The following is a 25,838-nucleotide window of genomic DNA, read 5'->3' on the forward strand; positions in this document are numbered from 1 at the left end:
ACATTTTCACCAAAAATCTGACATTATCCAATTGTCTCAAAAATGGCACTAAACTATTGCAAATTCACCCCTGCAAGTTTTGGCGGTGCAGAAAGTACATTTTATCATAGGCCAAAAAAATCAGCCCTCGGTACTTTAACCCGCGGAAAAACGTCAGAATTTTGGCGAAAACCATGACCCCTCGGCCTGGGCTCCAAGGGCTCATTTTTCAGCCTACCTGGAAATGTGGTATTTGTGTCAAAAAACCTTGCAGGGGGCAATTTGCAGGTGTTTGGCACCATTTTTGAGTGAATTGCACAGCATCGGGATTTTGGTGAAATACGTGACCCGCGGGCATTGTTTCACTGGTGGTTTGTTATTGTTTTACTGTTTTACTAATGATTTGTTAATTATTTTATTTGTTTTAGGTTGTAATTGTGATGTTCCATTCTGTGATTGTTATTTATTGTTTGTAAGATGCTTTGTGACTTGTGTGAGTGAAAAGTGGCTTTGAAATGAGCTGTAGTCATTCTTCCGTCTATGGGTGATCAACATTCCTCTGCCAAACTGATAGGCACGGGGTCACCAAGTTCATTATTAGGAAAAAGGAGACTTGAAATACACTGGCAAATTTGGGACGCAAAATGGTTTGTTTAGCGTGAACAGTTTTTTTCTTTTTCAAAAAATGTGAAATGGTGTTGACAAGGACTGATATCCTATACTAGCGGTGGCAAAGATATGGCACGCATCATTGCGCCAGCAGTGCTGTTGTTTGGGGTTCTCAAATTGGGCAGCCACTTGCCCCCACATCTCCTCGTGCGTAAACCGATCCCTCAAGTGCGCGGCTCCCACGGCAGCTTAGAGACTGTCTATCAGCAGCCAAGCAGGTGTTTTCCTGCCCCCCCCCCTCCAGCGATTGGTGGGATTTTTTGCAGCGAGCAGGAGATTGTTAGCGGCTGTAGTTTGTGTGATTGGTTGCTTGCTGCGTTTGTTGAGGCTATGTGTTGTTTCTGCTCCGTGTGCCATAGGAAGCGTTTATAATTCGTGTGTCCCCCCCCCAAAAAAAAACCAACAGTGATCCAAGCCTCCCCAAAAGCTCTGCAAGTCTTGGCACCCCCCCAAAAAAAGCCTCCGGGCGATGCCCCCCAAAAGCTGAACAACTCAGGGCAACCCCCCAAAAGCTCATTTTTTAACGGTACTGTTGTTGTTTAGTCGTTTAGTCATTTAGAGAGCCAGTGTGGTGTAGTGGTTAAGAGCGGTACTCTCGTAATCTGAGGAACCGGGTTCGCGTTTCTGCTCCTCCACATGCAGCTGCTGGGTAACCTTGGGCCAGTCACACTTCTCTGAAGTCTCTCAGCCCCACTCACCTCACAGAGTGTTTGTTGTGGGGGAGGAAGGGAAAGGAGAATGTTAGACGCTTTGAGACTCCTAAAGGGGAGTGAAAGGCAGGATATCAAATCCAAAATCTTCTTCTTCTTCTTCCAACTCTTCGTGACCCCATGGACCAGAGCACGCCAGGCACTCCTGTCTTCCACTGCCTCCCGCAGTTTGGTCAAACTCATGCTGGTAGCTTCAAGAACACTGTCCAACCATCTCGTCCTCTGTCGTCCCCTTCTCCTTGTGCCCTCCATCTTTCCCAACATCAGGGTCTTTTCCAGGGAGTCTTCTCTTCTCATGAGGTGGCCAAAGTATTGGAGCCTCAGCTTCAAGACCTGTCCTTCCAGTGAGCAATTCCAATTTTAAGTCCATGATCCATTGTGAGCAGCTGCATATAATCCATGGGGAAATCTATTGGTGTTTGTGAAGAAGTAGCTTGATTTGATAATATTAAAAATAAATCATCAATGAATTTTGAAGATCAGGTGCTGGTTAAAAATGTCTTCTGTATGCTTCTTCCAATTACTTTTGCTGTCACTGTTAAATAGAAAGTAAACAATGGAAATGTAAGGTTACATACATACATAATTATCCTTTGTGTAGATACCTACTAAGAGTCTTTGATTAATTTATTATATTAAACTGGTTCCATCTGCAAGTAACACTATGTAATAATTATTTTTTTTGTCTAGAGTCACTCAACAGACACTGCACAGACCCCATTGCACAATCATTGCTGCCATTATTACTTTCCAAATTATCTGTGTAACAATAAAAGGTCAAACATCATTTTCCGTGAGTGATGGCATTAAAAATCGCATTCCACATGTACAAAAAATGCCTTGTTAGGCAAACATTTATGATATTGATAAGTAAACTTTAACACTAATTTAAAGGGTTGGACTCAACCCAAGATTAAAAAAATGGTAAAGGACCCCTGACAGTTAAGTCCAGTCGTGGATGACTCTGGGGTTGCAGTGCTCATCTTGTTCTATAGGCCGAGGGAGCTGGCGTTTGTCTGCAGACAGTTTTTCCGGGTCATGTGGCCAGCATGACTAAGCCGCTTCTGGCGAACCAGAACAGCGCACAGAAACGCCGTTTACCTTCCTGCCGGAGCGGTACCTATTTATCTACTTGCACTTTGACGTGCTTTCGAACTGCTAGATTGGCAGGGGCAGGGACCGAGCAATGGGAGCTCACCCCATCGCGGGGACTTGAAAAATCAGTCAGAAATCATGTGCTAATACAGACTCAGTGTTGCACTGCAAAGACTACTGCTGTTGTATTTATGACACCAGCTGAGATTTTGTTGGGGGGGGCTGTGAATTATGGAACTCTCTTGGGGAATATTATGAATCCACTCATTCAGAGTGAAAGAGCAACAAGAGATGCTTACTCCACAATGTGACGATTGTGATGTGTAGGAGCATTGAAGTTTAAATGGTCCTGGTGAATTTATTCTAAAGGCTGAGTAAGGAAGCGCTAACACACTTGTGGCATTTCATACCCTAAGGTGGATTGTGTCATGGCTTAAACTACTTGATAGACCTGACGGAGCCCAATTTGAGAAGAGCGTTTACCATGGCCTGTTTCCATTCTATACCCACAGCCTTCTTGCAGGGGATTTACTCTAAGACCCCTATTACTCAGCGTCTATGTCCATGCACAATGAATGAAGTAGAGGACTTCATCCATTTCTTTTTCTACTGCCCTATTTATGAGCTAATAAGAACTAAGCTCCTCCTCTTGATCCCGTCCACCATCACATCTAAGGAAGACTGTTTGAAATCGCTTCTTGTGGACGCAAATCCCCAAATTTCACGTGGGGTGGCAATTTTTATAGTGCAGGCTTTGAAACTCAGGGCTACTCTGACTGGGTAGTGTGTCCTAGACCTGGACCTGTTTTAATTCTTTTATTACCTTTTTAACCTAATGTGCCGAGCCTATTTTGGGCCATTATATGCTTTATATACATCCGCATTTTAGATTCCCGGTGCTGGCAACTAAATCTTTACATTATTGTCTTAGGGTAATTTAATTGTCATAACGCCAGTAATATCGCTTTGAATTTTGATTGGTTGCTTGTCTCTTGCATTATTTTTTGACTTATCCTGCTATGGCTGTATGCTAATGCAATAAAGGTTTGATTGATTGATTGATTGATTGATTGATTGATTGTGTCATGGCTTAATTTGGGCTTTACTTGTGGCAGCAGAACTACTTTTTTCTCATATTAATTCTGTCTAGGACTTTGAGAAAGGAGAAAACAGTGAAAGAAAGGGAAGGTGAGAGGAGAAAATAAGAGATGATGAACAACAAAGAAGAGTAACTCTGGGAGGAGATGAGAAAAACGGGTATAGATGGGGGAAAATTGAAAATCTGCTGTAGACCAAGAAAATTTCAAAGACATTTATTTTGTAATGCACATTGCTTTCTATAGCTTAACAAAAATCACAGCTATGTGTGTTGAATTTTCTGTTATTATGCTTTAACTGCAATGTACCTACAGGTATACATCTTGGGTAGTCCAACTTGCCCTCTATACATGGGGCTGTGAAGGGAGGCGAAGATGGATCTGGCTGAAAGCCCCATTTGCAGGCAAACTCTGTCACGTCTCCAGATATGGAATAGATTTTCTGAGTGGATATCCACCTCAGCCGTATATTGTTTTGATTCATATCTTCTTCGGTTGCTACACAAGGAACTGTAGAAAGGCACAAATCATGTCATCTAAGAGATTAATTTGACAACGAGGAATTCACTTGACCAAAATGAAAAACAAAAACCAACAACCCTTTGGATTGTGTCCAAAGTTAGTCATACTCAGTCAAACCCACTGAAATAAATTGATATTAAGAATGTGGTCCCATCAGTGGGTGGTCTCTGAGGAAAAATAAGTAAAGCTTCTGTCAAATGAATAAATAAATAAATAGCAATTTGAATATTTTCCCCATTAAAACCAATTGGGAGTCACAAGCGTTAGATTTTCTGAGTTGAGATTCAGCCAATGTGAAGAAACCATCAGTAGCAGTCCACATTTAATTGGGTGCTTTCTGAATTGGGGTCTGATACCAATATTATTATACTTTATAAAGCAGCATGTGGCTGTTGCCATGGTAGCTATGAGGTCCTTGAGTCAGTCCAGACTATGCAGCCTCAGCATGTAAATGAAGTGTCCAAGCACAAATATCGCAAGGGCTGCCACATGGGAGAGGAAACAAGCTGGTTTTTTCCTGTTCTGGCTCAAACCAATGGCTTCAAGTTACAAGAAAGGAGATTCTGACTAAACACCAGAAAAAACTTTCGGACAGTAAGAGCTGTTCCACCTTCCTTGGGAGGTTGTGGACTCTGCTTCCTTGAGGTTTTTAAGCAGAGGTTGGATAGCCATCTGGCATGGATGCTGAGATTCCTGCATTGCAGGGGCTTAAACTAGATGACCCTTGGGGGTCCCTTTCAACTCTATGATTCTATGATTCTATGAAGTGCTTGGTGAGTGGCTCATGAGAGAACTACCTGTAGTTCATGGGAGGAGCTGGGATGGATGGAGGGTAACTAAAAGTGTGTAGTAAAGCAAAAACACATATAGAACAATGCCAACTGCTGACACCACACTGGTGCCACTAGGTCACAGGTTTTTGAATTTATTGAATATCCTTCAATAGAACAGAAAAAGCAAAGATTTAGAGAAATTTCCTGTACCTGTGCATGTTGGTGTATCTGTCCAATGCCCGTTGACACATTGTACATATTGATTTCCTTGTAGTTTGTGGAAAGCTTGGCACTTATACTGTACTTGCGCCCCTGGCATATATTCCGAAGTTGCCGTGCCCAGAAAGTCTCCATTTTTAATACGAGGTGGAGGGCCACATTTTCCCGCAGCATCTGTCGTGATGCATTGAAACAGAAAAAGGAATCTATTACATGGCACTTATTAGGATTACACATATGGCTGTCCACACAAGCATTTCTATAATTCAGCTTAATTATTTAATTTAAAAATTAATATATATATTTATATATGGGACACGGGTGGCGCTGTGGGTTAAACCACAGAGCCTAGGACTTGCCAATCAGAAGATCGGCAGTTCAAATCCCAACGACGGGGTGAGCTCCCGTTGCTCGGTCCCTGCTCCTGCCAACCTAGCAGTTCGAAAGCATGTCAAAGTGCAAGTAGATAAATAGATACCACTCTGGCAGGAAGGTAAACGGCGTTTCCGTGCACTGCTCTGGTTTGCCGGAAGCGGCTTAGTCATGCTGGCTACATGACCCGGAAGCTGTACGCCGGCTCCCTCAGCCAATAAAGCGAGATGAGCACCGCAACCCCAGAGTTGGTCACGACTGGACCTAATAGTCAGGGATCCCTTTACCTTTGTGTGTGTGTGTGTGTGTGTGTGTGTGTGTGTGTGTGTGTGTGTGTGGCTCATCCACATATGCTGTGCCTACAAAGCACAAGTCCTGGCAGTTTCCCACTTGACTCACACTTTCTAAGCATGGGTCCAAGGAGTTTTACCCTCGCCCCCCTCCTTTCCAAGGGAAAACCCACTCTTTAGTGATATATCAGAACAAATGGCAATCTGGGGGAAACCCAGAATCCTGTTAGCTCCGATTGAGCACTAAAGAGCAGTTTCTTTCCAGGGGGTGACAGAAACAGCAGAACAAGGGGAGGTGTGGATAAGCCACTCTGTATATACATATGTATATACATACATACTGATGCAGACCACTAAAAAACCCAGCAACAATAATGTACATCCACCCTTCAATAATTGTGCTAAGACCTACAGATTCCACTTACTGCTGCACTGTGGTAGAGGTGACCATCCATTCCTTGTGCATTCTGCTATATTTTGTCCATCAGCTAGATGAAATCCACTGTCACACTGAATTTGAATTAGATCCTCACCATGATATATATTCCTTCGAGGTCTAAAAGTGCCATTATCCACCTTTGGAGGGTTACATGTAATTTCTATTTAAAAAAACAATGAAGTAAACATGTGACATGGAAACAGAAAAACAAGTGGCAAAACCACCTGGATTAGAAGCGCTGCTTTCTCTCTGTATATGAAGAGTTGTAGCTGTTGTTGTTTTAAGCCAATCTATTTATCTAGTAGTATCAGGGCAAAAAAGACAAATCCTACAATTTAAATTTCAACAGGGGCACAGGATAGAAAGAAGAAAGGCAAAGATAGCAATGACACAAGGAAGAAGTGGAAAGGAAAGACAAGTGTCACTGGAGAGGAATATGAGAAAATGCTCCTATTATGTGGTCATTGTTTCAACGAGGGATGAGGGGTGTGGAGTTCAGACAAAGGTTTCACTGAAGACATGAGTTCTGAAGAAGTTGGAAAGAGAAACCGCTGGTCATCATGCATGCTGATTTTAATTTCAGGGGTCGAGTTATGAAGCCCACATAACCATTGCAGGGCAACAGAACATCACATTTTCAGAAGCAGGGGAAAAAGATTTAGAGGAACAAACTAAGGGAGCAAACATAACACAAAACAGCCCACTGAGAACGTGGTGTATTCTTCAACCAGTGATTATTGAGATTCTTCAAGAAATATATAATTTTTGTTATTTTAAAAATAATGCCACATTGAATTACCTTCACATTCAGGATACACAATTGCTTCTCCATTGCACCGGATTACAAAAGCAGACGGGGAATAATTTGCTGCAGGAGCATGCCCTGGTTTACAGGCAAGCTCAACAGAAGTACCACGTTGTACATATAAGTTTTGAAAATGATGCTCATCCGATTGCCCAACCACCTCAACTTTCTTGCTTTCCATTTCAGCCAATGAGATTGCACAGGGCTCTGTGATGAGAAAGAAAATAGATTCTGTTCATGAAGGCAACCAGAGTGTGTATTTGCCATATTGGAAAACTTAAACAAAAAGGAAGATTGTATATACATCAGTCTTGGGAACACAAGTCAATTTTTTTGACATTCCAGTGCATTTGAAAAAAGCAACAAATTCTCTCTCTCTCTCAGCAAACAGCATTTCCAGAATAATCATTAAAGTCATGTGAGAACCTGTGACCTGCAGGCGGAATCTGGTCTGCCAGGCAATTGCAAGTAATCTACCAGGCCTGGCCAAGTAAAACTCCTCTTCTGCTTCTGCTAAGGTGCCTCTTTGCAGTATCATTGCTAAGAAGTCTTACTGGTCAGGAAACAGCACTAAGACCTCCTATCACTGATACTACCACACCACTTAAGTGGTTTAGTAATGGCATTATTTTCCAAAGGATGAACTCGTTTTTAGCATTCATATAGTGCAAGGATGGGGAAGCTGTGGCCCTCCAGATATTGTTGGACTACAACTCCCATCATCCTTGACCATGTTGACTAGAGATGATGGGAGTTGGAGTCAAACAACATCTGGAAGGCCACAGGTTCTCCCAATCACAGACACTATGCTTGTTAAGTTTCCAAAGAACTTCAAAAGATGATGGTGATGATGATGATGATGATTTATTTATACCCCACCCATCTGTCTGGGTTCCCTCAGCCACTCTGGGTGGCTCCCAACAGAAAATTAAAAACACAATAAAACATCAGAAATTAAGAAGTTCCCTAAACAGGGCTGCCTTCAGATGTCTTCTAGAAGTCAGATAGCTGTTTATTTCCTTGAATCTGATGGGAAGGCGTTCCACAGGGCAGGCGCCACTACCAAAAAGGCCCTCTGCCTGGTTCCCTGTAACTTCGCTTCTCACAGTGAGGGAACCACCAGAAGGCCCTCAGCTGGACCTCAGTGTCCAGGCTAAATTATGGAGGTGGAGATGCTCCTTCAGGTATACTGGGCCGAGGCCGTTTAGGACTTTAAAGGTCAACACCAACACTTTGAATTGTGCTTGGAAACATTGTTCAGCAACTAATTTTCATATTATTAGTACCTATATTTTACAGAATGGGGACAGAAGCTGAGAGGATAAAGGTAAAGGTACCCCTGCCCGAGTCTTGACAGACTCTAGGGTTGTGCGCTCATCTCACTCTAGAGGCCAGGAGCCAGCGCTGTCCGCAGACACTTCCGGGTCACGTGGCCAGCGTGATGAAGCTGCTCTGGCGAGCCAATGTAGCACACGGAAACGCCGTTTACCTTCCCGCTATAAAGTGGTACCTATTTATCTACTTGCACTTAAGGGTGCTTTCGAACAGCTAGGTGGGCAGGAGCTGGGACCGAATAACGGGAGCTCACCCCGCCGCGGGGATTCGAACCACCGACCATACGATCGGCAAGTCCTAGGCGCTGAGGTTTTACCCACAGCGCCACCCGCGTCCCTGCTGAGAGGATACTAGCATGCTAAAGGTATTGCCTGAAAGCAAGATATGAACTAGGATTGTCCCTCTCCATATCTCACATGCTTCATGGTGGTGTTTTACTAAGGAGAAACAATTATTTGAACCTTTCCCAAATATATCACATATAAAAGAAATTAATGAAGCAACCCTATGTGCATGCCAGAAGATGGAATTTCTATCAAAACAGAGGGGGGAAAGTTCTTACCTAGACAAATGGGCACTTTTGTCCAGTTCCCATTGTTACAAAAAGTTCTGTTTTCTCCTTCCATGGCATAATATTTTTGGCATTTGAATTCCACTGAAGAGCCAGATGCATATTGCTTCTGTGATAAGGTGATAATGTCTCCATTCTCAATAGTGGGTGTGTGACTACAGTTTTTCCCCATTTCTGGTAAATAATAAAGTGATAAGAACAGTGACTTAGTACAGTTACCAAAGGTCAAAAATGAAGGACTTTGAAATCCCTTTGTTCAAATCAGGCATGTCGAGATTGAGTATTTCTCTCTCTCTTGAGATACAGTGGTACCTCTGGTTATGAACTTAATTCGTTCTGGAGGTTCGTTCTTAACCTGAAACCATTCTTAATCTGAGGTACCACTTTAGCTAATGGGGCCTCCCACTGCCACTGTGTGCCACTGTGCAATTTCTGTTCTCATCCTGAGGTAAAGTTCTTAACCCGAGGTACTATTTCCGGTGTAGCGGAGTCTGCAACCCAAAGTGTTTGTAATCCAAGGTGTTTGTAAGCTGAGGTACCACTGTATTTGAAACAGAGGAAAAGCCAGTTCCAACTCAGATGCAATAGCATGGCATCTAAATAATGCAACCAAGGTAATCACCTCCTGGCTGCAAATTGATTCCCTCAGAATACAAAGCTTTGAAGGAAGAATTTCAAGACGTGGTGTTGCGTTGCCCTTTGTCTTCTCCACTCTATGGTTGGAAAAGACTAGTGGCAACACCTTGCACAGTGTCCTGACTCTGGCTGAGTTCTTGCAGACAGTATGGCTGCTTATCTTCCTTACCCTGGTGTGGAGAAGATGAGTGGGGATATCTTGTGGAAACCTATGGCTCTCGCTACGTTTGCAAGAGGGGGGCATTTTGACAGCAGCGGAAGTTAGGGGTGGAGTGCAGTGGGTGGTCTAGGGACTACACATTCCCTTTTCACCTCAGGTGGCAAAACTGGACACACCACCTCTGGTCCCAGATGAACATGCTTCTTGTGTCCAAGTGTCATATGAATAAAAACTGGATTTCTAGCAGAATCAAGCCAATGTCCACTGGACAGAGAACAAACACTGGGGCCATGCAGTCCCTCAGATGGTTTGGAGACTCTCTGTACCAATGAGAAAGACAGCACTGGAAGCGTTCACTTTTGAACTGGAAAGCGAGGTAGTTATAGACCATTTGAACATTTAAATAACCATGGAGGAATTTTTCAATATGAACAGCATGTTTACCAGAGATACACAATGGCAAATCCATGTGCCCATTGATACACTTCCGGACTGAAGGAGCTGTGATGACATGTCCTTCCTTGCACTGGAATTGCAGGAACTGGTTATGCTGAATCACCTGGGACCGTCTTCGCTTCCCAGGCAGGTACAGGTCTTGTGCATCTAGCTGTTGTTTTGTGATACCACAAGGTGCTAAAAGAAAGAAAGGGAGGGGAGGCGGGGATCATCACTGGGACTCATTTCTCTGTGTGTCCTATTCCATTTGCCCTCTTTGTGCTTCAAGGTTACCTCATATCTGTTACCTCATATTACCTCACACAATAGGGACAAACTCATTTGCTGCACCCAATCAGTCATTCATTGTGGTTTCTGTCAACTTCCATGTAAGTCCTGAAAAAACCCATTAAGGTCAACATGGGAGTAAAAACAGTCTCTAACTTGCCACCCACTGAAATGTATGGGGATGTATTTAATAGCACCACCCTATAGATGCACTTCAGAAGTAACTCTCATTCAGTGCAATGGGCTTAATCCTTGGGATGGGGTATAGGATTACAGGCCTGTATGTCATTGGATTGTGACCCTTCTTTTCTTTTTTCCCCTCACAGTCTTGAGAAAAGGAACAAGAGCTCCAAGATGCAAACTGGCCCAAAGTGACACCTTGATTCCATGCTGGATGTAGGATGTGAATTCAGATCTAGTCGAACTCTCAAACAATATGGCAACTCTGGCTATCGATGTTTGCACTAAATAACTCAGATCCAGAATGTGAATTCTCTAGTTTCCTCAAATTACAGCATTCTGCCCAATTATGCAAATCCATTGATCCATATTAGCAGAATGAAAGTAGCCATACAGTGTAAAGTAGAGGGATCTGTGATCCCTCAAATATTGTTGAATTATACCTCATCTCATGATGGGAGTTGCTGTCCAACAACAATCCAGAAGGCCAGTAGTTCCCAATTCTTGACAGAGTGTTTAAGTCCTCAAACATGGAGAAAGCAACTTTGCATGCAGATGAGTTTCCAGAGGCTATGTTGGACACCCCACATTTTGATTTAGAGTTTGCAATATTGAAAGTCAAGATGCCTCCTTACCCAAGCACCTGGGTGCAGGTGCCCACTTTTGCCCACGACACGTTATCCATTCAGTGCCTTCCAAGACATATCCAGGGTTGCACTTGTATTGTGTTCTGTCACCCTCCAGGTACCTGGCCTTCTCATCACTTATCATTTCCCCAAAATCAATGTCAGGTGGTTCTTCACAAACTGCAATTATATTTACCATCAATATCAACATTCTCACATTTTCCTGAAAGCACAGTAAATATCAGGGACCATGCTGTGGAGGACTGCACTGAGGAGGAATGGTGGGAGCCTCCACCTGCCCCCCACCCCCTGATCCTGATCCAGATCCTGAATTTTCCCAGGAGCAGGAGCACAGTATAGATTGGGAACAGTGGTTTGCAGAGGGGCATAGTTCAGAAGGCAGAAGCTGGGATATACTAGATGGTGAACACCTAGGAGAAGAAACACTGGAAGAGAGAGGGTTAACAGATTCACAGTCTCTAGACAGCATTCCTCCACCGCCCTCCCCAAAGCTAGAAGGGCTCAGAAAGTCACAGAACAGAAAGCACAGAGGGTACAAGCTGAGATTACGAGACGTAGAAGTGACATAGGTTCATAGGGATAGATGGGGGTGGGCTATTTAATTGGGAGCACCGCTATTACTAAGAGATGGGTTCTTAGTTCTCTTTCTGTGATTACTAAAGTTTCTAACTAGTAAAAAGAATCCTTTTCCTTTGTTCTGTTTATCTACAGCCACGGGGGAGGACGCCAATTCCCTAAAGCCTGACAGTAAATAAATAAAGCTGTACTTTGAAACCAAACACAAGTCAAATATTTCCCATTATTATTATTTTTTTAAAGTAATCTGATGCTATCATTTTAATGTTATGTTAACATTTAGATTTTTTTTAAATATTTATCTGTTATAGCCTTATAGTTTTTGAACTAACTATAAGTGGTAAAACACATTTTGAAAGTTGGAACTCTGAAAGACACATTAAAAATGTGTTAAATAAATGCATCTTAAATCCAATATTTTTCAAAATAACCGTCTATATTGGTAATCTTCAAGTATAAGCATTTATAAGGCTGAAATGCTCTATCATTTACAATATCATCATCATCATCATTTATTATTTGTACCCCTTTTTTGGGCGGCTTCCAACAAAGATTAAAAATACATTAAAATGTCACACATTAAAAACTTCCCTAAACAGAGCTGCCTTCAGATGTCTTCTAAATGTCAGATAGTTGTTTATTCCTTGGACATTTGATGCGAGGGCATTTACAAGTTGATATATTAATAAAATCATTACTGCTAAGTATACTGTTGAGCTTTTCATACATTAAAAAGTGTGGGCTCACCATTTTGGGAAGTACAGCATGTCCACAGAAGAAATGGAAGAACGGAGAACAGCCAGCTTTCCATAGCGTTACTTGTTGCTCTGGACCACAGGATACTCACTTTCTACAACTAATTTTTCTAATGACTGTCCTTGCAAAAAAAAAAAAATCACTGGTGGTTCATGGCTCTGTGCCGTGAGAGGAGGAAGGATTACTGGAATGGGGAACATGAACTTTGAAACCAACAAGGAGTGTTTGCGAAAGATTTGCATTGGCACAGCACTTGGTGTGGTGATGGCAGCTAGGCAGAACAGCAACAAACCTTTCTTACCAAGTTGCAAACTCTTGAGAAAGCCCTTTTAGCTGTCCTCTAACAGCAATGTGCACTACTAGGAAGGGCCAGCTCAGCCCCACCAGTGGCAGAGAAGCAGCACCAGCACTGAAGCCAATTTGGGGTGAGATTGCATCCATTTCGGGTGAGACCTTGCCTGAAATCGGCACGCTTTCACTTGAAATTGGCAGCAATGGAGGCACAAGGGCCAACTTATCCATTAGGGTTAGTGGAGCCCTGTGCCAGGATGCCCGCCCATCAGTGGCACCCAGCAGCAGGAGTCCAGAACATGCTGGGCGGCGGTGGTGGCTCTTCTAACGGCCAGCTGTGCTCTCTCGCTTCATGCCTGGGAGAGGAGGTGGTGGTGGTGGCACGCAAAACTGCATGACACCCTTCTCCCTCCTGCCCGCCCCGTGGCAGTAGCGGGACTGCTGAAGAAGCCCGCGTGGCAAGTGAGCCTTGAGCTGCCCAGCTCAGGGGGCGAGGAGGATGAGGAAGGGGAGAGGCGCCAAGAACATCACTTGCACCACGGCGCCAAATATGCTTAAGATGGCCTGGCAGGCACCACTTCTCTGCCAGTGCCAGATGTTGCAGGGCACACAGTGGAGGCAGTGGTGGCAATGGGTCGTTCTAAAGGAATTATAATATGGATAATTAAAGGTTGCATTGAGCTTTATTCCATGAAAGAAGAAAGGGTGAATCTATCCCACTCACTTGAGTGGACTCAAAGCACAAACAGTCACGTAGAAAAAACAAGTTCCTGCCAAGTAAATTCCCAGGAACAATGCGGATGTAATAACTTGCCATCTGTTTGCTTAAAAAAAACCTGATTGTGAAATATTAAGAAATGCCACATTCTGGATGCTTATCAAAATAGGAAATATTACTTTGTTTCAAGATCCCAGTTTCATGGATTTTGCACATAGCTGTCAAGCGTCCCTTATTTGGCGGGACAGTCCCTTATCCCAGCGCCATGTCCCGCTGCTGTCCCTTATTGATGATGTCAATTACTGAAGGTAATGGGGCCCTTTCTATGTCCAACTGTCCTTTGTCAACAACAAATTGTTGCTGTTTTTTGTGTTGAATATATGCTATGTGGTAATTTATGGACCTAATAGGTATCGAAAGCCATTTTCATGCAACAAAATATGTATTTTATCAAAGTAATTGTTGATCCATTATTTTGGCTGCTGATCCCTTATTTTCGAGGCTGCTGGTCCCTTATTTTCAAATCTGTAAGTTGACAGCTATGATTTTGCACTTAGGCTCCACCCTGCACCACAGCAAACTAGTAGGCTTCTTACTGACTGCAGCACAATTAGTGATAGCTTGGCAATGGAAGAACAAGGCAGAAATACCCTTGAACATATGGGAAAATAATATATGGGATACAGCACTGTCTGAGCTTTTTAACAGACAAAGGCATTACAAATAGAGACACCTTCCAAGGAATGTGGACCCCTGTCTTTAACTATGTTAAAGACCAAAATCAAGAACTTCTTATACCAACTGCTCAATATTCTCAGCGGAGAGGTTGCGTTAAGTATTATGTTTGAATGTGTAAGTGTATGTCTAAGAGACAGTGGATGAAACCAACACCATCAGTTGCACTGCTGGATAAGTGTTTAGTGGTTATTGTATTCGTATTTATTTAAAAAACCAATAAAAATTGTGTGTTGTTGTTTTTAAAAAAGGAAAGTGCAAAAATCAACAGTAACAGGCAAGCACAATAGCTTAAGGGGGGGAGAATAATTAGTCAGCATGCTTTGCTTTCTCCCCCACCCCCTTCAAATTAACCTCTTCTATAAGTTCTCGGTTTATTGTGTAAAAGGGCTTTGTGGTGTCATGTGTTTACTTGCTTGACACTTACAGTGGTACCTCGCAAGACGAATGCCTCGCAAGACAAAAAACTCGCTGGACGAAAGGGTTTTTTGTTTTTTGAGCTGCTTCGCAAGACGATTTTCCCTATGGGCTTGCTTCGCAAGACGGAAACGTCTTGCAAGTTTGTTTCCTTTTTCTTAACACCGTTAATACAGTTGCGACTTGACTTCGAGGAGCAACTCATAGAACGCGGTATGGTAGCCTTTTTTGAGGTTTTTTAAAGCTTTTTGAGGTTTTTGAAGCTTTTCCAAAACTTTCCCGACACCGTGCTCTGCAAGACGAAAAAAATCGCAAGACGACAAAACTCGTGGAATGAATTAATTTTGTCTTGCGAGGCACCACTGTACTACTTATGCAATTTCCAACAAAGTGCAAAGCCTCCCACTCCCAGCTGAGGATCAAAGTGCTTCCTTCCAAGCAGATGACTTCTCTTTTTCTCTTTCCATGGTTCATTTTACATATCATAAATCCCTGCATATTTTACAAAAAAAAAACCTATACCATTCAGTATTCCATTCACCAGAACTTATTTACACTGTTGAATTTATCTTGATGCTGCCAGCGTATTCAGCTGTACACAGTTATTTCCCATATATTCAAAAAAACATTTTCCAATCTTCTCTAAACATATGTTCTTCTTGTTCTCTTATTCTATATGTTAAGTCTGCAAGCTGCACACTTTCTGTCAACTTCAGTTGCCATTCTTCTTTGGTTGTGACCACACTTGTTTTCCATTTTGGGGCTAACAAAACACAGGCCACAGTACTGGCATACATAAATGACCTTTTCTGACACCTGGGAATTTCAGTCTGAATTATGCCCAACGAAAAGGAGCAGTTTCTGACATGAAGCGCCAATTCAGTGGGACTGATCCAGCTCCCATGGGGAGTCAGGGGCATCGTAGAGCAGTTAAGAGACCTGGAAGGAACACCATGCATTGCATAGACAGGAGGCAACATTGGTCTGACTCTGGCACCTGTGAGGTCATGTGCCCTTGGCAAGTGCCCCCACCCGGCTATCTGAGCTAGTCTGTGAATCGGGGAATCGCTTTTAAGAAGGGTAGAGCCTTGATGAGGATTTGGAAGAAGTCGTCTTCATATATCAGAGTGAGACAGCAAGCAAACTCCTAAAGTATTTTAGATAATTCAGGAGGGATCACCGAGAGTCAAGAGCTCATCATTATCCTGAGATACATGATGGAAGATCCATGTGCCCATCGAGAGACTTCCTGATTAAAGGAGCTGAGATGATATACCCTTTCCTGCACAGAAATTCCAATGTACGATTGTGTTGAACCAAATGTGAATGTCTCCGACCTCCAGACAGAAGCAGTTGCTTGGAATCCAGCTGTTTTTTTGTGATCCTGCAGGGTGCTGCAAAGGGTAAAGAAAAAGAAAAAGCAGTTAGTCTTCCTGGTCTTCTTAGAAGACCAAAACTTCAATAAGGAGTGGGGAAATTTTATAATGTATCTTAAAAACCACTATAAGCAGCTGAAAACATTAGCAGGATTGCAATAACACTTGTATTGTAGCAAGAACTATGGATACAATGGAGTTATATACAATGGAGAGCCAGTGTGGTGTAGTGGTTAAGAGCGGTGGACTTGTAATCTGGTGAACCAGGTTCGCTTCCCCGCTCCTCCACATGCAGCTGCTGGGTGACCTTGGGCTAGTCACACTTCTCTGAAGTCTCTCAGCCCCACTCACCTCACAGAGTGTTTCTTGTGGGGGAGGAAGGGAAAGGAGATTGTTAGCTGCTTTGAGACTCCTTAGGGTAGTGATAAAGCGGGATATCAAATCCAAACTCTTCTTCTTATTATTATTAAAAAATTGGTTTGTTAAAAAAAAGATCCAGTAGGAAAGGTTTAATAATAGAACCCGTTGAGGGGAAGTTCGGAAGTCCAGAGATTTGGGAGAATCTTGTAATTTTGGACGTGTGCTGTTATGATTGGAAACTTAAATATGTAAAACCAAAGAAAAATTATCACAAAGAAAAAGAATCTGTTAGTTTTATTTCATTAGCAGAGCCTCGTAGTAGTTTGTTTAGTGAGAGTGGTGGGTGGCACTGTCATCTAAACCACAGAGCCTAGGGCTTGCCGATCAAAAGGTCGGCGGTTCAAATCCCCGCGACGGGGTGAGCTCCTGTTGCTCGGTCACTGCTCCTGCCAACCTAGCAGTTCAAAAGCACGCCAAAGTGCAAGCAGATAAATAGGTACCGCTCTGATGTGAAGGTAAACGACGTTTCCGTGCGCTGCTCTGGTTTCACCAGAAGCGGCTTAGTCATGCTGGCCATATGTCCCGGAAGCTGTACGCCGGCTCCCTTGGCCAGTAAAGCGAGATGGGCGCCACAACCCCAGAGTCGGTCACGACTGGACTTAACTGTCAGGGGTCCTTTACCTTTTTAAAGTACCACACTCGTCCAAATGCAAGACCCCACTGATAGCCTGCACCTGTTAAATCACAGCTTCAGGTTTTATACACGTCAGGTTTGGGGAGTGGTGAGTGTGGCCTCTATTCAGACCAATATGGTAGCATCTGTGATTCCTTCTTCATTTATTTATTCCCCTTCACAAAAAGGATGGCCAGAGGAAAACAGGCTGCAATTTACCTAGACAAACTGGACTCCATACTTTTTAGCTGCTGCTATAGATGTTGATCCCCTTCATGGATCACTGCCTTGTTGTGGCGAAGGGGCTTAAATAACTCAGAGAAGCTATGAGCTACGCCCTGCAAGGCCACCCAAGATGGACAGGTCATAGCCAAGAGTTTAGACTAAATCTGGTCCACCTGGAGAAGGAACTGGCAAACCACTCCAGTATTTTGCCAAGAAAACTCCATGGACATTAAAAAAAGAGAAGCTTTGAGAAGAAAGTGAGAGTTTCCAAAGCATGCTCTGGTTCATGGGGTCACGGAGAGTCGAACATGACTAAGACAACTAAACAATAGATGTTGATAGTTGTCAGGGGCTCAGGAGCAGAGGCACGGGAAAGGGAGGAAATAGAGAGCGAGGGGGAGGAATCCGAAGGAAATGTTAGCGATGACAGCGGTCCGAGGTCTCTGAGTCTTTCCAGCGAATCGGAAGATTCGCAGAAAGGGGCTCCCATGGTCAGAGCAAGGGGGTGCCTAGGGGGACACCCCAGGAAGAAGGGGCCAGAGGGGACTCAGAGAGCAGCAGTTGGAAATCATGACCAGCTTCCCCACCAGAGCGCAGTAGGGGGGAGGAGTCCCAGGTATCGGGACCAGGAGGCTCACCGCCAGCGGGAGGAGAGGAGTCAGGATTGGCCACGCCTCCATCGGAGAGTGAGGAAACGGTCAAGAGGAAGGTGGAAGGCTGGGCGCGCGCGCCAAGTTCAAATGTACAGGAGGGCGGCGCAGTTGGCAGCCCGGATAGGGAGCCAGGTCCCAAAGCCCGCCGAAAGGAGGGGGAGGAGTCAGGGGGGTCAGCGTCAGCGTCAGAAGAGTCCAGAAAGGAGGAGACCCCGGGGGGCAGAAGGACCCAGAGGAGAAAGGAGAGACGGAAGAGGTGGAGTAAGGTTAGAGTCTTAAGCTGGTGTACAGGGGGTGGAGACTCAGATGGAGCTTCGCCGGTCTAGCCTCTAAGACGTAGAGCTGGGGCGCTGGGGCTTGGAAATGGAAACTGTACTTCAATAAAGACTTTTGTACATTACTACCGGCTAGCGTGGGTCCTCTGTGAGCTGGGACCTGGAGCCAGCTCTGACAATAGTATTTGGGGTAATGACACAACTTATTCCGAATCCTTGGTTAGGGTGACAGAAGAGCAGAGAAAATCCGTATGCTCCTTAACCATCCCATGTGCTCTTCCACTAACTGGGAATCACCCTTTCTTTGTGTATTTAGTTATTTAGTATTTTTTTTACACTGCCCACGTAACAATGTTCTCCGGGTGGTTAAAAATGAAAGATTACAAAAATAAAAATGAACAAACATCCTTAAAAAATCAATACAGAATAAAGCTAAAGTGTAAAACTAAATAAGTACATAAAATATATTTGGAGAGTGTCCAAAGTCTTATTTCTCACAAAATTAGATTTTATTATCTTCCTCCTGTTGGAATTCTAAGTAATTCTGGGCAGACAGTGTCTCTGGGTTGCATAGCCAAACCTGCATGTCTCTCTCATTGCACATCGCACACTATCAGTTGTACATACAGCTGTATATACAGAGGTACTGTATAATATTTTAAAATATTTTATCCACCATCGTGGCACTGTACTCTTAATTATTTGGGGGAGGTTAGCAAGAACCAGTGAGTATCAGTTTGGGATCAAAAGAAATGTTCTCTTTTTTCACAGGGCAAAAATGGCTTTGCAGCTTGAATTGTAAAAATAAAATTTTAATAAAGTGTTTGCTAAGAGCCTTGTAGTGACATATCCAAGGCTTGAGGATTGCACTGTGAGGTTTCCTGCTCAGAGTCTCAGATTTTTGAAACAGCCCTCAGAATTTATCCTAGATTTCATTCTTTCTGACTTAAAGCTTCCTGTCAGCATACAGAAAATGTCCCTTACCCAGACACTTCAGTGGTTCTGTCCAGTTTTGTCCATTGCATATCATCCATCCAGATCCTTCCATCACATAACCAGGGTTGCACTTGTAAAATGCCCTTATGCTCTCAAATTCCTGAAACTGGGTTCTCACACTTCTTACAGTCTCTGCAAAGTCCACTTCAGGTGGTTCTCCACAAACTGGAATGATATTTAGTGCCAAGATTCCATTATTATTATTATTATTATTATTATTATTATTATTATTATTATTATTAACAAATTGCATTGCATTTCCAGGATTCCATCTTTATTACAATTCAATAAGCATGACAGCTTATGGTTTTGTTTTTTACAGAGGCCTCAACAATAGGTTTTGTGCACGTTCCTGGTTATTTTGTTTTGCTCCCCTTGTGTATTGCTATTATTTACTAGCCCATCATCCTAATCCATCCAATAGCAGAAGACCTTGCAGACATACGAGGTGTACTGTGGGCTCATGAACCACTTTTAAGAAAGGACAGAAAATTAAAAGAGGTGTGGGGTAAGGAGACAACAGGGCAGATAGATAGTCACAGCTGGGGGAAATTATGGGAGAAATGTATGTTGAAAATGCTGTCTATAAGAATAAAAGACAATTATTATAAATTATTTTGGACATGATATTTAACACCAGTCAGATTAAAACAAATAAACAAGGAATATTCGGTGTTATGTTGGAGGGGATGCCGGGAAACAGGGAGTTATGTTCACATGTGGTGGGGGTGTAAATATGTACAATATTCTTTTTGGGCAAAGGGTATTTAAGGAGATAACAGAAATCACTGGGTTAAAGCTGACTGAAAGTCCAGAGGTAGCATTATTATCAATTAACGATGAGGTGGAAGGTGCACAGGCTATGATGGACTTGCTCAGAAATTTATTGACAGCTGCACAAATTATTATAGCTAGAAAGTGGAAGGGGCAAGCAGAATATAAAATGGAAGAATGACATAAAAAGGTATGGAATATAGCAATTAATGATAAATTAACATGTGCCATTAAGGTAAGACAGGGAATATGCAGGAGAAATGATTTTGGGGAGATATGGAGGGTGTTTGTAGGATTTCTACTGTTAAAACAAAAAAGGGTCAAACCACCGCAAGAGGTGTTGAAATTCTGGGAGGCTGGATAGTTACAATGGAATGGTCTCAGTGGTGGGGTGGACATGTTTATTCTTATTTATTTATGATTATTTTAAGGAGGAGGAGGGACAGAATCTGTAGGAGCAATTGGACAAACTGGCTTTCAAATGTAAAATTGGGATAACCTTGAGTATTTCAATAATCCAAGAGGAATTATCAAGTGTTGAAAGCTCATTAACCTGAGATGCATGATGGGAGATCCATGTGTCCATCATTACACTTCATGACTGAAGGAGGCCGGAGGATATATCGTTCCCGGCACAGGAATTCCAGTGTCCCGTTGTGTTGAATCACGTGGGAACGCCTTCGGCCACCAAACAGAAGCAGGTGTTTGGCATCCAGCTGCTCTTTTGTGATACTACAGGGTGCTAAAAGAAGACGAAAAAAGGGCAGGTGTTTTTACTGTAGTAAAGGTAAAGAGACCCCTGACCATTAGGTCCAGTCGTGACCGACTCTGGGGTTGCGGCGCTCATCTCGCTTCATTGGCCGAGGGAGCCGGCGTGCAGCTTCCGGGTCACGTGGCCAGCATGACTAAGCCGCTTCTGGCAAACCAGAGCAGCGCACGGAAACACTGTTTACCTTACTGTCGGAGCAGCACCTATTTATCTACTTGCACTTTGACGTGCTTTTAAACTGCTAGGTTGGCAGGAGCAGGGACTGAGTAACGGGAGCTCACCCCGTCGCAGGGATTCGAACCACCAACCTTCTGATCAGCAAGTCCTAGGCTCTGTGGTTTAACCCACAGCGCCATCCGTGTCCCTCATTTTACTGTAGTTAGGGTAGCCTAAACTCAGCCTAGGAATTTACAGATGGTCCAGCTTTCATCATGTCAATGGGAGAAAACGAATAGGACGTTAAAGGCTTCATTGTGTCTGCATATCCAAATTCACTTAACTTACTCTTTTATTTATCTTCTTTATATTTTTACTCTTCTATAGCTGCAGGTTATTACATTAATCCTGCCAGTGTTTTTATCTGTTTACAACTGATCTGTAAATATTCAATAGACCATTTCCATTCTTTTATAAAAAGTTTGTTATCTTGATTTCTTATTCTTCCAGTAAGTTTTGCCATTTCTGCATATTCCATAACTTTTTGTATCCATTCTTCCTTTGCTGAGACTTCTTCTTCTTTCCATTTTTGGGCAAGTAACATTCCTGCCGCTGTAGTCTCGTACATAAATAAATTTCTATGCAATTTAGTTAGTTCTATCCCTATAATTCCCAGAATTCTTTTTTTGGGGTTGGGGAATTCTCATTACTCTGTCATATGGAACTTTCTCCCAGCTGACATCAGCCATGTCCCTTCACTGTTGTACTGCTGGCACCTAGCAAAGTCCTTTTAATTTCAGCAAGCATTTTAGATAAGTTTTTAAATGTTATTTTATGGTTAATTTTTTAATAGTTTTTATTAAGAATTTCAACATAACAAATTATCAAAAACATATCTTCACCCCCCCATTTTTTCCTTCCCCCCTCCCCAAGAAAAACCCTCCCTCCCTCCCCCCAAGACTTCCCTTAGCTCCTCTCTCTGATTTTTCAACACGTATTATTTTCTGCATATTATAAAATTGTAAAGATCCTTAAATTATCTATCTATTATGTTAATAATAATAAATTTGTGTGTGTTTATTCAAAACCTGTCAAGGAGTCCAGTTCATTTTGTTGTTTTTTTAAGTAATTTGTAAAAAGTTCCCATTCTTCTTTAAAGCCACAGTTGTCCTTGTCTCGTAGTTTGTATGTCAATTTCTCCAGTTCCACATAATCCATCAATTTCCCTTGCCACTGTTCTTTTGTCGGGATTTCCTCATTCTTCCATCCTTGTGCTATTAAGACTCTTGCCGCCGTTGTCGCATACATAAATAAGTTCTTTATTTTCCTTGGCTGGTCTTTTTCTACAATCCCTAACAGAAATGCTTCTGGTTTTTTTTTACAAAATTTTATGGTTTATTTTGACTGCTTTTCTCCCCTTTTCATAGGAGCCAACTCTGAGGGGGCATTTCCATTCAAATGGGGGGGGGGTGCCGTGAATTGTGATCGATTATGCGGGGCAGGGCTTACCTGCCCCCACCCAAAATATTTTATTCAAGTTGGCACCCTTCTTCTTTTTATCCTTTTTAAAATCTTCCTCTACACCAGAATGCCAGATGAAGAGAGCTCTTTTGAGAACAGTTGGCAACTCTGGCTCGTTACACATCAGACTTGTGTGAGTCATCCCTTAGAAATTACCCTAATAAACAAGCTAACAGAATATGATCTCTTACCCAAACATTTTGGTGGTGTTGTCCACTTTTGTCCATCGCACGTTGTCCACTTGGGCCCCTCCAATACGTATCCCGGGCTACATGTGTACTGTACTCTTGCATTCTCAAATTCCCGAAATTTAGTTCTCTCACCTCTTACCGTCTCCCCAAAGTCAACTTCAGGTGGTTTTTCACACACTGGAATGATATTTAGCATTAATAATCTGAAGAAGGAAGACAGAAGTGCCTGGCACGCTCTGGTCCATGGGGTCACGAAGAGTTGGACACGACTAAACGACTAAACAACAACAACAATCTGAAGAAGAGATTTGACAATAAATTATATATCATATTTAATTCCATTTCCGGGATTATTGCCAATTGATAAGCATGGCAGTTTTTACAGAGGTTTTGTCAACGGATGTGTTGGCATTCCTGGTTATCTAGTATCCTTTGTATCGTCCTCCTTGTAAAGCGGTTCTTCTCCTTGCCAGTTGTGTAAAAGAGACTATGAATCTCCTTCACTGAAGACTGATTATGATGATTGTGTATTTATACCCCACCCATCTGGATGGGTTTCCCTAGTCACTCTGGGTGGCTTCCAACAAAATATTAAAAATACAATGAAAGATCAAACATTAAAAACTTCCATAAACAGGGCTGCCTTCAGATGTCTTCTAAAAGTCAGATAGTTATTTAAATAAATGCAGGAGAGCATGAAGCTCTTGTGTCTTCTTGTTTCAGCCCTAAGCTACTGCTTCTGAGCAACATAGCATAGAAGGATGAAGATGGATGTTATGGGTTTTTTGAGGATGATGTTCCTGTACTGACACCACCATTTAATTCAAGTCAATACAAAGGGAAAATCCATATTTATCATGGCCATATTTATCATCCATATTTAGTCGTGGCCAGCATGACTAAACCGCTTCCAGTATAATTTATTGTTGGAATGGCATACAAAGGATAAACAAGTTAAATCAGTGATGATAGATTGGGCAAGAGATGTGGGACATAATATAATGTTTGAAGACTGGGAAAGATTGTGGAAGAAAGGGGTCAAGTTCACTGCATGTAAGGAAAATATAATGAAAATGATGTACAGATGGTATTTGACTCCTGTAAAATTAGCTAAGATATACCATAACAGTGATAATTTATGTTGGAAATGTAAAGAAAAATATGGTACCTTTTATCATATGTGGTGGAACTGCCCCAAAGTGAAAGACTTCTGGGAGAAGATTTATAATGAATTGAAGAAAATGTTGAAATATACATTTATTAAGAAACCAGAGACCTTTCTTCTTGGAATAACAGGTTTGAAATTGCCCAAGAAAGATGTCAAATTGTTTTTGTATGCCACAACTGCAGCAAGACTTTTGTTAGTGAAGAATTGGAAAACACAAGAAGTACCAACAGTGGAAGATTGGTCGATGAAGATGATGGATTTTTCGGAGGTAGCCGACCTGACTGGAAGAGCTCGTGACCAGAAGGAGGAGGAGTACCAGGAGGAATGGATGAAATTTAAAGACTACTTAGTAACATATGTTAAGTTAACTTAATTGGAAAAGCTTGCAAATATCAGATAGCCTTAGGATTTAAATATGTAATGTGATGAATTAATATGTTTAATGCCAAATTTGAAAGAAAGAAAGATGTTAAGTGATTAAGTTAATTTTATAAGAATATTGGTTTTGGAAAACTGTTAAAATGATATACATTGAAATTCAACCAGGGGGATATGAGGAAGTCACTTAACAATGCTACTAAGATTGGTTTAAATATGGATGAGATTTATGTTTGTTTGTCTATTTGTTTGTTTAATTGGGGGGGGGGTTAATTTTAAAAATTGGGGGGGGGGGGGAATAAACCACTTCTGGCACAACGGAACAGTGTGATGGAAACCAAAACACATGGAAATGCCGTTTACCTTCCCGCCGTAGCGGTACCTATTTATCTACTTTGTTGGCAGAAGCTGGGACAGAGCAACAGGAGCTCACCCCGTCACGGGGATTTGAACCGCCAACCTTCTGATTGGCAAGCCCAAGAGGCTCAGTAGCTTAGACCTGAGCGCCACCTGCTTCCCTTCATATTTACCACTTTCGGTCAGCTCTGCCGTTAGGTATTAAGACAACTGTCTCATGCAGCAGGTGCCAGGGGCAACGGCAGCCCCTGCTTGTTCCTCCATCCCCATTCCCCTCCGGTGACAACATGGCCTTGCTTGGGCACCCTCCCTCTATCTGATCAGGTGACCAGTCAGCTTTTGTACATGGAATGGAAAGGAAGCAGCATACTGCCCATTGCTTCAGGCAACAAAATGTCTTGGACCAGCCCTGATGATCACCAGCCCACCCTCTTCCATTCTTCACCAGTTAATCCTTTTGATACCAAGCAGAACGGCCACCTCCTTTCCCCCTGGTTAAAATTGCCTTTTTATCTGAACAACTTACGGTACCATTTTGGGAAGTACAGCCTGTCCACAGAAGCAACAGAACTATGCACCTCAGCCGGTTCATCTCAGGATGTCAGGCAATTTTCATTTGATCTGCCGCATGCAGTCTAGCTCCGAAATGCTCAGAGGAGGCCAAACAAGAGTCCAAGGCCTGAGATCAACTCCCCCTGTTGTAGTTAATGGTTTGCCACAACACTGACATATGCCTTCTTTGGTGACTGGGGGAAATAATGGGAGGTGGAGGAAATCGTTAAAAAAAGCAATTGCTGTTGAAAGGCTCTGTAGGTTTTGTGTTGCAATCTGGGCAGCAAAAGAAGCAAAGCTAAACTGGGAACATGAGAAGCTGTCTTGTTGTACCAGATCAGATTTTTTGCTCAGTATTGTCTGACTGGCTTCAGCTCTCAGGCAGGGAGATCATCCGTTACCTGATCTGTTTAATTGAAACTGCCAGGGATTGAATTCGGGGCCTTGGGGGGGGGGGGCAGAGCATGAACTACCGTCCCTCCTTCAATCTAAAGGTACACACACACACACACACACACACACACACACACACACACTTTCCCCTCTGGCAAGGAAAAATCCGATCAATGCATTGGGATGTGCTTTCCTTAGCTGGCTGCAGCTTTTGTCAGGGGGAATGTCTTATTTTGAGATGAGCTAGTGTCAAAATGCTCACCTTTACCTCAACTATTGAACATTCATTTATTTACTATTCTATTT

The 25,838-nt window shown here is 42.7% G+C and overlaps 2 protein-coding genes across 3 annotated transcripts; both read right to left on the reverse strand.

Annotated features, from left to right (window-relative positions):
- Positions 1-1,692: 1,692 nt before the first annotated feature.
- LOC144327759 (complement factor H-related protein 3-like) lies at positions 1,693-12,728 on the reverse strand. Of its 2 annotated transcripts, none has more exons than XM_077928353.1 (9): positions 12,546-12,728; positions 11,211-11,381; positions 10,117-10,305; positions 8,868-9,050; positions 6,965-7,177; positions 6,152-6,325; positions 5,056-5,238; positions 3,860-4,060; positions 1,693-1,893 (listed from the first exon to the last, which is right to left on the reverse strand). In XM_077928353.1, the coding sequence occupies exons 1-9, from the start codon at positions 12,607-12,609 to the stop codon at positions 1,838-1,840; spliced, it is 1,434 nt and encodes a 477-aa protein (XP_077784479.1). In that variant the 5' UTR covers positions 12,610-12,728; the 3' UTR covers positions 1,693-1,837. The 2 variants fall into 2 exon arrangements, with proteins under 2 accessions (XP_077784479.1, XP_077784480.1); XM_077928354.1 differs by having other exon boundaries at positions 1,699-1,893; positions 3,864-4,060; positions 12,546-12,727.
- A 1,745-nt stretch (positions 12,729-14,473) lies between these two features.
- Positions 14,474-25,302, reverse strand: LOC114598645 (coagulation factor XIII B chain-like). The gene is made up of 5 exons (XM_028732546.2): positions 25,119-25,302; positions 22,685-22,861; positions 20,601-20,789; positions 19,262-19,438; positions 14,474-16,109 (listed from the first exon to the last, which is right to left on the reverse strand). Exons 1-5 carry the CDS (start codon positions 25,177-25,179, stop codon positions 15,916-15,918), a joined length of 798 nt encoding a protein of 265 aa, XP_028588379.2. The 5' UTR covers positions 25,180-25,302; the 3' UTR covers positions 14,474-15,915.
- Between the last annotated feature and the right edge of the window lie 536 nt (positions 25,303-25,838).

Source organism: Podarcis muralis, chromosome 5, assembly GCF_964188315.1.
Source record: "Podarcis muralis chromosome 5, rPodMur119.hap1.1, whole genome shotgun sequence".
Lineage (NCBI taxonomy): Eukaryota > Metazoa > Chordata > Lepidosauria > Squamata > Lacertidae > Podarcis > Podarcis muralis.

Coding starts and splice junctions, on each gene's coding strand:
- LOC114598645 (XM_028732546.2), bottom strand. CDS start 25,179: ATGAACCGGCTGAGGTGCATAGTTCTGTTGCTTCTGTGGACAGGCTGT. Junction 22,862..25,118: donor AGGCTGTACTTCCCAAAATG/GTACCGTAAGTT, acceptor ATATCATTCCAG/TGTGTGAAAAACCACCTGAA. Junction 19,439..20,600: donor TCTCCCATCATGCATCTCAG/GTTAATGAGCTT, acceptor ATATCATTCCAG/TTTGTGGAGAACCACCTGAA.
- LOC144327759 (XM_077928353.1), bottom strand. CDS start 12,609: ATGGAAAGCTGGCTGTTCTCCGTTCTTCCATTTCTTCTGTGGACATGC. Junction 9,051..10,116: donor TTTGCCATTGTGTATCTCTG/GTAAACATGCTG, acceptor ATTATTTACCAG/AAATGGGGAAAAACTGTAGT. Junction 1,894..3,859: donor CCCAAGATGTATACCTGTAG/GTACATTGCAGT, acceptor TCTATTTAACAG/TGACAGCAAAAGTAATTGGA.